Source organism: Pseudopipra pipra, chromosome 11 (genome assembly GCF_036250125.1).
Source record: "Pseudopipra pipra isolate bDixPip1 chromosome 11, bDixPip1.hap1, whole genome shotgun sequence".
Lineage (NCBI taxonomy): Eukaryota > Metazoa > Chordata > Aves > Passeriformes > Pipridae > Pseudopipra > Pseudopipra pipra.
Genome location: NC_087559.1, coordinates 10,165,386 through 10,178,956, shown reverse-complemented (window position 1 = coordinate 10,178,956; position 13,571 = coordinate 10,165,386). Strand labels below are relative to the sequence as shown.

General features: G+C 45.6%; 1 protein-coding gene across 6 annotated transcripts in view; it reads right to left on the bottom strand.

Moving 5' to 3' along the window:
- Positions 1 to 13,571, bottom strand: part of GRIP2 (glutamate receptor interacting protein 2) — a 276,763-nt gene that overhangs the window by 17,169 nt on the left and 246,023 nt on the right. For all 6 annotated transcript variants that reach the window (XM_064667445.1, XM_064667444.1, XM_064667447.1 and 3 more), the window contains 4 exons: positions 7,117 to 7,183; positions 6,158 to 6,303; positions 5,724 to 5,868; positions 1,211 to 1,350 (listed from right to left, as the gene is read on the bottom strand). In XM_064667445.1, coding sequence (XP_064523515.1) covers positions 1,211 to 1,350; positions 5,724 to 5,868; positions 6,158 to 6,303; positions 7,117 to 7,183 — 498 coding nt within the window. The remainder of the gene's footprint in view (positions 1 to 1,210; positions 1,351 to 5,723; positions 5,869 to 6,157; positions 6,304 to 7,116; positions 7,184 to 13,571) is intronic.

Sequence of the window (13,571 nt, the reverse complement as noted above, 5' to 3'; positions counted from 1 at the left end):
GGATAAAAAGCCCTATGAAAGTCTGCATTTGTCAATGAGAACAGATTATTTTACGAAACAAAGCCCGGTGTCCTGAAAGTCCCTGTTTTCCAAGCATTCAGAAGATTGCTCACCACGATTTACTCAAGATTACCTTGAAATTTCAATTACACCTGCTTCATTCTCAGAATGATTAACGAGTCTCCAACTGGCACTTGCATGTCAATTATTTCACTGAGTGGCTGTGACAATGTTAAGTGTCAGCAGGGGGAAAAAAAGAGCATTTCAGACTAAGGATCAAGAACACTTAGCTAGGAGGGAAGAGAGTGAGGTTTCTTGAAGATCAGTTCTCCAATTCTACCTCTGTTTGCCAAGTCCCACTGGCTGGGTAGGTCCAACCAAATCTACAAACTGCAGAAGCATGGCACCCCAAAAAAAAAAAAGAAAATACTCGGTGTGAGGGAGACAGGAATGAAGCCAGAATGCACCTGTTTGCTTTCTGAACTTGATGAAGAAGATTCTGTTTGGTTATGATTACGCAGTTGGGAAGAAAAGTTTTCATGGTCCCTGGTTTTGCCAATCACCCCTCCATCCCCAAAAAACAGTAGCCTGCCAGTAAGTATGCTTCTGCTCTTTGATACCATGCTAAGAACAGCTTCAAACCCACAGGGAGTTTGGCAGGGGAATGAGAAGGGGATCTCTTAAGTGAAGTTTGGTTTGAAAGATGACCTTGGGACTCCAAGCCAGGAAAGAGACGTAAAGGATTTATTGCCAATTGTTTTCAAAAAGCTAAATTAAAGGTGGTTTTTTTTTTATGGATTCCACTAGCTCAGAGTCCCTTTGCTAATTCTGGAGGGTTATATTTTTTTAAAATCCCATATTCTTCTACTTTTAAAAGCAAATTCTGCTTCACTTCTGTGTGAAACACCCACACAGACAGGGAATGGCAACAACAGTACAAGCTGTCAATCTGAAATAAAAATTAATATCATCAATAAACCTGCTGTTTCACCTCTTCCCAGCATCACAGAGAGCCCCTGGGTATCCTTTTCTTTCATCTGTGAGTCAGAAGGTCAAGAAACACACACCTTTTCCCTCTGTGCCTGGCCACGCCCATGACCATGCTGCCTCATGTCACCTTTCACAGCACATGCACTGCTTACTCCACTGCCTGGGGTCCCTGCTGGGGTGTGCCTTTGCCCTCCCACCCCAAACCAGGCTCCCAGCTCACTCTCTGTCTGCTTCTTGATCTTCAGGGTGACCGTCTCTCCCGCCATCTGCAGCAGGTGAATGGCCTCGCTCAGCGGTTTGCCCTTGAGGCTCACGTTATTGATCGCTAATATCCGGTCGCCGATGTGGATGGCTCCAGTCCTGGAGAGAAAAGGCACTGTCAGAAACTCCAGAGAAGTAATTTGCCTCTGCAAGACAGGACATTTGGTTGTCACTCGAGGCAAGAGCATGTTAACTCTCAGCACTTTCAAATATGTCTTTGTTTTCTCTTGGTACTGTATACACCTGTACTTGGTACTGTATACACATCTGTATACACCTACAGATGTACACATCACCACCAGGAATCTGGGTCCTCCCCATCTTCCATGTGTATATACACATACAAATACACATGGGAACATATGAATTCCACAAAATCCCAGGCCCCTCGGGGACTGGAACTGCAGACCAGTTTACACTCAAATCTCTTCAAAACCATGTGGTTAAAAGCACAAGCATTTCCAGTGTGTGGTGTGGTGTCCACCCATCATCACACATGGAACTGAAGGACGTGTTCACACTGACAGAAAGAAACTATGAGACAAACCTAGAAACCTATTGAAAAAAAACCCAATACCAAAATGGCTCAACACACACATTACAGGTGCAAGCTTGAGCTGAACCAGTTGCAGTTTGTGACATGTGTAGAGTTCACCCTTACACAGCTACACTCCTGTGACTTTCTCCATCAGCTCTGGAAGAGGTTGTTGTGCTTCACTGCACAACCACACTCTAGCACTGGCTATTGCTCTCAGATAGGTAAATCCTTGGGTTTCAGCAACAGCCAGGAGCAAGCTAACAAGTCACAGCAACTCTCTCCCTTCTCCTCCATCCTTCCCCTTTGTGTCTGCTCACAGACAGGGACTCAATTTACCTCTCCTGGTGTTGCTGCAGCTCCAGGAAGAGCAGGCAGGGCAGGATGTGTTCATCACTAGAGCAGGTTGCCAAGGCAGGAGCTCAGGCTCACCACTGGCTGGACCAAGCTCACCACATTCACACTGCAGCTCCCCAACACCAGCACATGAGAGCAGCAACTACCTCCTACAGCAGAGTGTGAGGTTCTGCTATCAGGAACCTGTGTGATGGAGCCAGGAGGAGATGCAAATCTGGACTGCAATATCTTTTTGCCCATGGCAATGTGCCTCCCTCGGGTTACATCTCCAAACTGGACTGCTACTCCTGCAGAACTGGAATTTGATACGTTGTCACAGGCAAAACAGCTGCTTGGCTTTCCCCAAAATAGCAAACTTTTGTAGACATACTGCTGTGGAACATCCACTGTGAGTACATCAACTCAGCAAATGCAGCCAAACAGCGGGCAGGACTGCTCAGACTGCTTCTGCTGCTCCTGGGGTATTCGAGCAGTGCCATTATGGTCCTATCAGCCACTAGATGTCCGTCTTGTCCCACCCAAATAAGCCTGGAAGAGCCATCAGGGAAAACTTGTGCATTCAAATAAATTACAGATCAAACTGGAACCGAAGTATATCTCTTACAAGTTTCATCTACATAATCAAAAAAAATCAAGCTAAACTGTTGGCAGTTTATCCAGCAGTTGATCCTTTGCTCACTGCAGTGCTTCAGCATTTGAGGATCTCCTGCTGTATTCCTGAACCCGGCACGGGGACACACCTCCTACCCAAGACATCAGCCCAATCACCCGCCTCCGAACAACATGACTGCTCTGCAGTAACTGTGAAAGTCCCTCAGCAGGGAAAAATACAGAAACAATTAAAGAGAAAGGTCATGTTCTGAACTTGTTTTTCTTCAAGGGGGAGAAAGCAAATCCAAGTCCAGTTCCCTCAGCTCCCTGAGCAAGGACAAGCAGACAGAAGCCGAGCAGGAGTGACAGAGAAAGCAGTTTCTAGCTTATGACCCTTGTGCTTCTCCATCACTACCAACAGTCCTTATTTCACCTCAAACACAAAGCAGCCCAAGGAGGTGTGTGCTATACATTCCCTTTTGCTCAGAGGGCACATGCAAGAGTAGGATCAAGCAACAGGTAAGTGGAAAGGTGTAAAAGGGGCTGCAAGCACTTCCCAGCAAGCACTGGAGAAGAGGTAGCTGCATGCATGTGCTAGGAATTTACTTGGCACATGGGCACACAGGCAGGGCCACCATCCCTTTTCCTCCCTGCCAACATGAGTTAGTGCTGGACACTCCTGGACCAAACTCTCCTGCAGCCACCCCCATCTACTTGAGTAGGAGGCACTAAAAGAGGCTGGTCAGGCACTTTAAAGTGTCAGTGATAGCCCAAAATTGCTCTTGGACAACCATTACACCTCGACCAGAATCGAACAACATTGTTCAGGCACCCTCCTTTCCTCAAGAAGAAGGTACACAAGTCCCATAGCACAGGCTTAAGCCACCTGCAGGCACTGAAGGAGGGGAAACAGAGAACAATACGGGAGAGAGCCACAGCTCAACACCAATCCAACAGCCTGAGCTGCCTTTGTAGGTTTCTATAAGATCAGACACTTATAAGGAGAAAAATGTCCAAGGTCAAGATAAAACCTAAGTCATCTGAATCTGAAGGGCTTGGGCAGCCTGTCACCCACTGTGACATGCATGTGACAGATCCTAGAGGACACCTTGCCTTCCCCATTGCCAGCAGCCTGAGCCACAGCACAGACGTTCACTTGTGCCTCTACAAGAATGATCAGTGCATTCCTGCTATCAGATGCTGGGATCTGGCCCACCCTGTGTCAGTGCTGCCGAAACATGTCCTGCACTCCAGCTCTCTGTCCCTCAGAAACCTCTCCCACATTCAGAGCCTGGCTAAGGGCGCCTGTGACACAGAGGAAGGTAGGATGTCAGGAAAGGGACAATTTAGGGTAAAACGAGGAGCACCCCTCTTCCCTTGACAAGGTCAAGTCACTCCCTTCTGTTACTCGCAGGAGAAAACTGCACCTTTCCCGCAGTCAGCCTTCATCCCAGCGCTCCTGGCCCTCCCTACAGGGAGCCAAGGTTACCCAGAGACATCCCTGTGCTGCTCCGAGCCCAGGCTGCTCCTGTGCACAGGCACTGCTGTTTGCTAGTCAGCCACGGTGAACATGCTGAACAGCTCCATCGCTCTTCTCACAAGGCTTTTCCTTCCCCACTGCCTGCCCACTCCTGATCAAAATTCAGTAGTACCGCAGCACCTGCCTGCACTACGTTTCTCCACGGAGCAGTCATCGATGTGTATCTGAGTCTGAAGGAGGAACAGCCACGGCATTGCAAAGAGAAACGAGATCAGCAAGGGTACGAGACTGTCTTCTGACATCTGACAGTGTTTGAGCTGGCTGTCCTTAACCTCTCTCACGCTGGGCTGCAGGTACAGTGCAGAACTGCTTTGCAGAAAAGCCTCGGATACTCTGTGGCTATTATTTCATAGGGAAAAAGACTGAATCCTACAGTGCTGGCAGTAATATAAAATCCTCAAAGAAAAGAATCACTAATGACTAAGTCCATCCCTCTTCTTTCCCAGGAGACACAGACATTCTGCATCCTGCACCAAAGGGAAGCAATGCAAAGGCACAGCAGTGTGTTGAGAGCTTTGAGAACCCAACACAGAAAGAGGCACTGAGCTGTTTCACAGCTAAGAGAGAGTGAGGGCTTGAAACAGCAAGAACCAAAAGGCCAGATCTGCAGTCAAACCTCCCCAAGGTCTTGCACTTTACACCTGTTTGTTCTGGGTTTTTTTGCTGCTGTTCTGCCTGTCAGGCAGTAAAAAGTAAAGAGACCCTTAGAGAAGCGTGAGTCAGGACTGCTGAAATGATCCATTTACAAGTCCCAGCTACCATACAGACAGATTAATTAAGATACAGTGTATGACTCAGTTCCACCTTATACTCTCAGGAATGTCCTGATCCTTTAAATCCCACGCATGCACATATATTCAGACACAGGCACACACACAGTCCTCCCCAGTGGCTGAAGGTAAATCTGCTCCTACGTTCATGCAGTATAAATGCCTGATGCTTGGGCACACCAGCCCTGCACTGAGATACCTCACATGTAACAGACTAAGCAACCAGCAAGGACAGGTCAGAAGACACCCAAGATCTCTGGTTTCAGCAGGACACACCACTGCAATGGCCATAAACCACAGTTTAGCAACAGGGGAGTTCCTGGACAGAGTCTATGGTGATTTCATGGGCAGGCTGGGCACGCTCCTGACATAAGGTGTGCATGGCAAATCCCAGACCAGGAAGCAACTCTGTGAAAGAGGGGCAGATAAATATGTATTCCTGGCTGCAGAATACAACTGACTCACTGGATCTGTTTTGAAGATCCTTGTTTTGAGCCTCTCCCATTGCCCCAACAGCACAGTCCCAACCACCCTGCTTCATATCACATGGTACCTTCAGAGCATCTTTTGTTCTCAGCAGGCTAAAACACCAAAGAGAAGTTTATGACAGCATGGGAAATTTGGCACGGTTCAAGACCCGTTCTCAGACCAACTCAACCACTCTGCCCCCAAACCTCACCTCTCTGCCAGACCTCGTTTAGTCAAGCCCGAAATGACAATGGGATCAAAAGGTTCCTCTGTCCCAGAGATGGTTATTCCCAAGGGGCCACCGTACCGCTTCAGCTCCACTGTGTAGATAATGGCACCAGTTGTCTCCTGCTCATCTGAAAGAGAAAACAGGAATGCTGAACTTTTTTAGTCTCCCATATGAAAGCAGTCATAGCAAAGACTTGCAGCATCTAGAAGCAAAAGCTGGAAGTCTTCAGCCATGCTCATACCAAATAGGATTTTAACCTTCCAGACATCATTTAAGGGCAGAATAACAAAAATAGACTATAATCAATTGGAAAGTGGTGACCGGGCAGCAGCAGTCCTTATCTTTGTTAGTTTGCGCTACCTATTAGGAATGTCATTACAGTGGACTGGCACCATTTTGCAACAGGATTTCTGTACCAGAGTTATCTTCATCCTTCCTAATCTTCAATTTGACCAGGTCTTCACACTGCCTTAAAATCTGCACAGCATCCTCCATTGAGCAATTGTCGAGTCGGATGTTATCAATGGCTAACAGCTTGTCTCCCGGCTCCAAGGTGCCAGTTCTACATGGAGAGGAAAAGAAAACTAAAAGTACATTTGTATTTGCCTTTCAGATCCCACGACACATTCAGTTCTGCAGTGGAAATTACAATATTAACTTTTTACTGTCCTTGATCTTTTCTGGGAAACAACCATGAACTGAGCCTGGGACAACTGTAATTTAAAGAGAGGAAGTTTGTGTAGACCATGTATCAACACAGAACCAGGCAAGAAGATTAGATATACATCCTGGGTAACCTACAGCACTGAAAATGCCTGTTGTTTAACTGACAGATATTCTACCTCTTATGGAAACTCCTGTGTGAGCACTCAGAAATGAGCCCTGCACTGCACTAAATCCCCCTGAAAGCCTTGCTATGAGGTGTTGGGATCAGAGGTGAAGTCAATAAATGCTGAGTTATTTGCACAGTTCTCCACCAGTGCCCATAATTCACTCACTCTGTTCACCCGAGCAGGAGCTGAGACATGGCAAACTACCTGATGAGCCATAGCACCTCATGGGATATATGAAGCCCTTTACCACATGCTCTTAAATGCTAAAAATCCATCTCCTAGAGAATCAGCAGACATCTGAACCAGTGCCCTGGCCACCTTCTCTATTAGCTCAACTCTACTTGCTTCAGTACAGACAGTTTTACTGCAAACCCTATTGTGGTCTAAAACAAACCTCTAGGGTTGAGATTTCCTTGGATGCTGGCAAAATCCAGACCCAAATGCTCCTGCTTGGGCTTCATTCTACTTCTCTGGTAGACATTCTACCTATCATGGATGGACATTTTGCAGTGGGTTTGACAGACAAGAAATTCTGGGCTCACCTGTGTGCGACGCTCCCCTTCTTGATGTCAGAGATGATCAGAGGATCCCCAGGCTTTCTGCTTGCAGCTGCAAGAGAGAAACATGGCCACAAAGCTTGGCATAGAGTCTGCTGTCCAGGACGAGGATGGTTAAGGGGGACAAGGAGATGTAAGGAGAGGGGATTTATATCCCCTTCACAAAACAATGCTTCACACTTAAACTCTGGAAATCACACCAAAAAAAAAAGTATTAAATCCCTGCAAAAGTTGTTTGGTTGCCCTTTGCCCATGTTAGTTTTCTTTGCACTCCTCCTGAAGGGAGGACATGGGATGTCCAGCAGCAAGAGGCGGCACTGCCCAATTCCAGCACTGTCAAACAGTTAGTCACCTACACCTCGGACACAAGGCAAGTGAGCTGTGGCAGCAGTCAGACATTAGCACTGCTGCCTAGAGAGCATCCAGCACAGCCTTGTGCTTAATTACAAGCATTTCTGTGTTCTTGAAGTGGGCTGGGACATTCCAGGTTGAAAATAAACCAGGAAAAATTAGACAAAGCACTGTTTTCCAGCTGGTTCAGCTCCCCAAGCCACTTTATCATACAACCGGATGAATCAGGGCTGGTCTGTGCTGGAGCTGGAGGGGGTGGTTTCCAACTCTTCTCTCCTACCCAACCCTGATAACTTTTTCAGCCCACGAGAGATGTGAGTATGCATCTCTGGGAGCATTTGCATTTTCAAATTTGCCTGCAAGACCTGCTGCTCTCCCGAGAAACCCAAGAGAGATTTATGACTCGAACCCCTCCTGACCTCTTTGTCATCCACACACCAAACATATGCCAAGAGCATCCTTTCCACCCCGCATCACTCCCTCCTGCCTTGCTATGGGAATTGCATTTCCTCATTTAAAGCTGACAGAGCTTCTCACAAAAACTGTGTGGGAAGGAAGAAACTCACAGTATCTGAACATATCAGGTGCAGGTCAGAGATTAAAATATCTGTGAGGCACGTGGCACCAACAACACGGAGATCCACCTGCCTGAACAGCAGTTAGAGAGCACCCAGAAAGTCAGACATAATACGTACTTACCATCCTCTCTGCTCTAGATTTTTCTGTTGTTTACATTCACTTATGAGATTTAAAAACATATGCACTAACCCAACACCTTTAAGGATACCCTGTCCCAGAAATAGCTAAACCTTCTGTACTGAACAGAGCAAAAAGACAGCCAGTCTTAGATGTGGCAGGGCTGAGTATCAAAGTGAGGTCAGACAGCGAAGAGCAGATCATGACTGATTTTATAATAGTCCCAGCAATGTGACTGCTGAATGGTACAGAGCCTGGAGGAATTGTCTTCCTCATGTCTTACTGGATGTGGTGCCAGACAATTTTGGACAGGACACTCATGTTCAGCTTCCGGACGTGGATCAAAAAGAAGGGAATGAGTTGTGGAGATTCACTGAGGGCTTGTGCCTGTATTCAATCTGTCCACAGCATGGACCAGACTGCAGATAGAACCACACACACTGGGCAGAGCTGAACAGTGGGAAGGAAGGATGGGGTGCAGAAATCCACACGCTGACTGGGAAGACCACACACCATGGACTAACAGCACAGGAGATAGAGATGTGAAACCTTGATAATTACTGTTGCAATAACTATTGCTCTTCTCTTTTTCAATATAGGAAATGTATTTGCTGCTGACAGAGGTGTGCAATGTAGTGGTCTGAGCAATGGTGAGGGGAGGCCCTGTGAGCACACCTTGAGACCTGGGTCAGGATGGCATTGCTGCATGTTTAATCACTCCCTAGCCTGGTTCTGTCAAAACCATCCAGGTTAGCAAAAATACTTTTCCCTGTAAGGTTTGTTTACTCATTTCAAAGCAGAGGCAGTGTGACAGAAAGGGGTTAGGGAAGATCTCCACAGTTCTGGTGGCAGATTGGGGATGGCCATCTCTAACCTGGCACAACCACAGCTGGAACAACATGTCCAGACCATGAACATTCAAAAAGAGGGAGAAAAAGAATTAAAAAAAAAAGAAAGAAAGCAAGTATAGACAACAACATGACTCAAGCTCTGCAGCAATTGTCTGCCTCAGCGTATGCCTTGCAAGCCTTGAGACAAATGCAGGGATCCTGCCCACAGTCAGTCTCTGAGCAGAGAACGAGACCTCATCATTCTGCAGCTCCACAATTGGTGTCAGCACTGAACACAGCAAAAGCTTCCCATATCAGAAGCATGGGTAACAAATAAAGTACTTTGTCCATTAGGAAACAAAGTAAGTTTTAAGGGGAAATCATCTAAAAATTAGTAGCCACTAACTCCATTAATTCACCTTTAGCACTCCCAAGCCCTTCCTGGCACTCCAGCAGAGAACCCAGATGGGCTCTCTGTCCATCTGCTGGGATCAAGTTGCCCTGACCACTCCTGGGACCCACATTTTTAACCATCCTGGGCCACTCACACAGGTGACAATGTCCCTCTGTCTAAAGGTGAGAAAGCTGCAATTTCACTGAAGTGGTGGCTCAGTCCAGGCCAGAGCCATCAGATACACAGATCCTTGGTGAGATTTTGGATAAACCATTTTCAATTTGCCTGCAATTAAAAAAACACCACTTAATCTACATTACAATTTTATTAGGGCTATGGTCTTTGGCATTAAGACACTTGTACAGAAGAGTAAAGCCTCTTTATCCATTTCTGCTGTTAATGTGGTTATTTCCCTTCAAAGGACATTGCCTTGGTAACTCTGCTGCAGGAAGACATGGTTTGGACACCCATCCTTGCCTCTGGGTCTTGCTTTCCAGTATGTGAAATGGACACGGCAGCAAAGAAAGTCAAGGGAAGAGATGGATCGAGGCACAAATGCAGGAGCTGATGTGCAGAAATCCATGTATGCTCTCAGCAGGCATTTTGGTTGTGGCCTCCACTCGCCAGGGCAAACCACTTCAGGTGGAAACAGACTCTTTTTCAGATACATTTGTATTTTTGGTGGGTTTACCAGTACAAAAGATAAGTTTAAAACTGCTCCAGTGGCCCAGAGAAAGCTCCATAAATCAACAGCTGTTGAAGGTAGAAGCATGTGTTGGGGGAGAAACTCGAAATGAAAACACTGCTTGGCAGTGGTGACAGGACAGTGATAAAAAGGTGAATTGATCAATACTGTTATTTACTTTTTATAAATTGCTTTCAGTCTCTCGCCACCTCTGCTGGGATTCTGGCTCGCTCGGTGTTTACGCTGTGATGGATGATGAGGCCAGGAACACATGTCCGGTTTGTGTTTTTAATAGAATGCATAATGACTTGTACTGGTAAATTATTCCCTACAAGGAGCTTGAGCACATATTTCACAGGCATCAACCCGTTATAAATGCCCTTCGTTATTGACTAAGCCAAAGCAACACTCTGCCAGTGTGTAATTAAAGAAATTGCAATACTGCCGTAAGAAGCTTTCAAATGAGAAAGCGTTCTTAACTTGGAAATAACAAACAAAATCAGAAACCAAATAATCTCAGGATAGCTAAGGAATGAAAAGAGGAAAAAAACCAAATCAGAATTGATTACAAAAAGCAGCAGTGAAAATCAAATTCTCAGTACCAAACTTTTTCCTCTACCATTCATTAAGTTTAGCAGCAGGTGCATAAATTATCAGTGCCTCCAGCAGGATATCTGCACCATCACAGATCTACTTCCTTTCCCAATCTCCAGGTGGCAAAACCAGATCAGAATATCCCACTTGGATAAAAGCACCAGAGTGAATCAGCTGCAAATCTCAGCTGAAGCTGCTGTGTGAGCGAGGGGTAGGACAGGAGGTGCTGGGCTCACTGCCTCTTGCAGACACGCTCTGCCAGGCTGGTGGCAGGGCACAGGCTAATCCAGCACCAGCAAAACTAGATTTGCTCAGCTCACAAATCCATCTTCTCACTAGGACAGTGATTACACTGCTTAAGCGACTTAATCGAAGTTATCTATCCACCCAAACTCCGGTTTTATCACCTGCAAGCGGATATACTGCCTCCTCCTTATCTGCAGTACTTCACACCAAGGGCACAGGAATTGATTTGTTAAGATATAGAAAGGCAATTTGATAAACGTGCTATATAAAGCATTAATGCATATCTAAAACGAATAGTAATTTCAGTATCTCTTTAAACAGCAACATCAACACACCCGTACCCTATGGTGAATGTCACAACTAGCCCTTGGAGAAGATATTTGAGGCAGGAAAAAAAAAATACCCTCTCAACACAAAAAGCAATCAACTATCATTTTCCAGCAGCTAATAACAAATCCATATCTTATTTTAAGAGGTTAGGTATTGAACGAAAAAGAATACATGACTATTAGCTTCTCGCTGTTGGAGATTTTAATTTGTAAGAAATTTACAGAAAACCTGCAAAGGCATAACAGCATCATTAGAACTAAATTCAGCCAGCAAGATGAGAGCATTTGAAGCATGCATTCTGCAAATGGAGATGGTAGTTCAGGCTAACAGGAGTCAAATCTTCACATCCCTGTGTCAAACTCTCAGTTTGCACATCTTTGCAACCTCACCATTCCGAGCCTCAGAGGTCCCTGCAAACAAGTGAGTTTCAGAGTCTGCACAGCTCTCAAAGCAAAAAGGAGCACACTTTGCTCTTCAGTCAGAGCAGCTGTTTTATAGAAAACTGCCCTTCTCCCTGGGACAGAGGCTGAGACACTGGAGTTTGGAGAAAAGGAGAGCAGTTTAGCTGACCTCGTGTCCCTTCACCCCTGGACAAAGCACATGGAGCAGCACACACAGAGCAATTTCAGTGTTTTCATTTAGCACATGTAGGAGACTGAGATGAGGCTTGAGGGCACTGAGGTCCCTCAGAAATACAGAGCACAGTCAGTGAGAGACTCACCCTTTGGATTTTCTATTCATTCTTTGGGGAATGGAAGGGGAAACAGTGCTATTTGTATGTATTTCCATCATGCACCTTGACTTGCTGCATTCCTTTGCCACACTGTGAGCAGGAGGAAGAAAACCATCCGTGCTCACAGACCACAACTGGGGACTCACCCAGCCTGAGCCTTCTCTTTCTGGAAAACCCTGAGACCTCTGAGAAGATTAAATGCCCTCAGCAAACATCTGCCCCTACCAGGAGCAAGCGCAGCCCCTCTTTGTATATTCATCCCAGAACCAGCAGTCTGCCCTCCTCATACACAAACCTCCTGGGTTTTCAGCCCTTTTTATGAGCATTTCCAGCAGATTTATGGTTTCTCCTGCAGTCAGCTCCATTACATGAATTCTTCCAACACATCCATCACGAATCCTGCTCTCTCCCCCTTCACTTAGTCCATCTCCGAATTAGCTCTGAGAGCCACAGCACAGCAAGAACTTGATCACATTTATTTCTGTAGTGCTCCTCTGATGAGGTCGTAACACTTTCTGCCCGTGTAAGAAGGCAGAGGCAAACCTTCCTAGGCAGAGGAATTAACTACAGATGAGCCAGCCGAAGCCCAGAGGTAAAACTCAAGGAAAGCAACTCATCTTACATCTGCAGCACAGCCAGACCACAAAGGTTATGAATAAACCCAATTCTGTGGCCACAACAGTGCAGAAGGTCTTTTACTGACCCCTCCACCTTGTCATCTACCTCAGCTGCCCCAGTTTTATTGAGTAGGGAACAGGAATCCAATGTAAGAGGCCAGTAAATCAAGTCCCCTACTTTAAAGCAGTTGTAATATACTTTTCCATACCAGAAGGAAAGCTGTAAAAACTGTTTCTAGATCTATACAAGCATTCAAATCAGCAGAACTGGGAGGAAAGGAACTGAGCAAAACAGAGAAAAGTTATTTTTACCTCTTTTCTTTTGCTGCTTGCATCACACTCCTGCATGCACCTCATGTCTCCGCAGGAGGTACTTAACATAAGGCTGCTTGCTTTGGTTCTAATATTTGAAATCTTTATCTGCCTGGTCAGAGGCAGAGTGACAAAATGACGATCTGATTTGCTAAGAGTCATGTGGACATAGGCTTATACAGACTAATGTATGAAAACAGAATTAGGATTCAGCTAGCATTTCATCCTTGCCACTGCATTTTCTGGGTGCCTGTCTTTTGCTCCATTTGTAAATATAATTTTGGCTTTGACTCAGCAAAGGACTGAAATGTATTTTAAGTTTCTGTGTATGCATTACTTGAACAATGTCCTGCAAACATGTTCAACAATCAGAAAGATCAAATCTTTTATAGTGTCAAAAAACTGCTTTGTAGTTGGATAATGAGCATCTATTTAAAACCCAGGGGTCAGTTTCTTGTTATTAGTGGTGATTTCAAAAAAAAATGTGAAATCAATTTTTTAAACAAATTTCAAATGAAAACCTTTCCAACATAAAAATATGTTTGAAGTGTAAATGCACATCTGAAGCAGATCCCATTAAAGGGAGACTTCACAAATAAAATCTAATTCTTCCGAGCAACTCCCAGGCGAATTTAGCTCTCCAGCCCCAGAC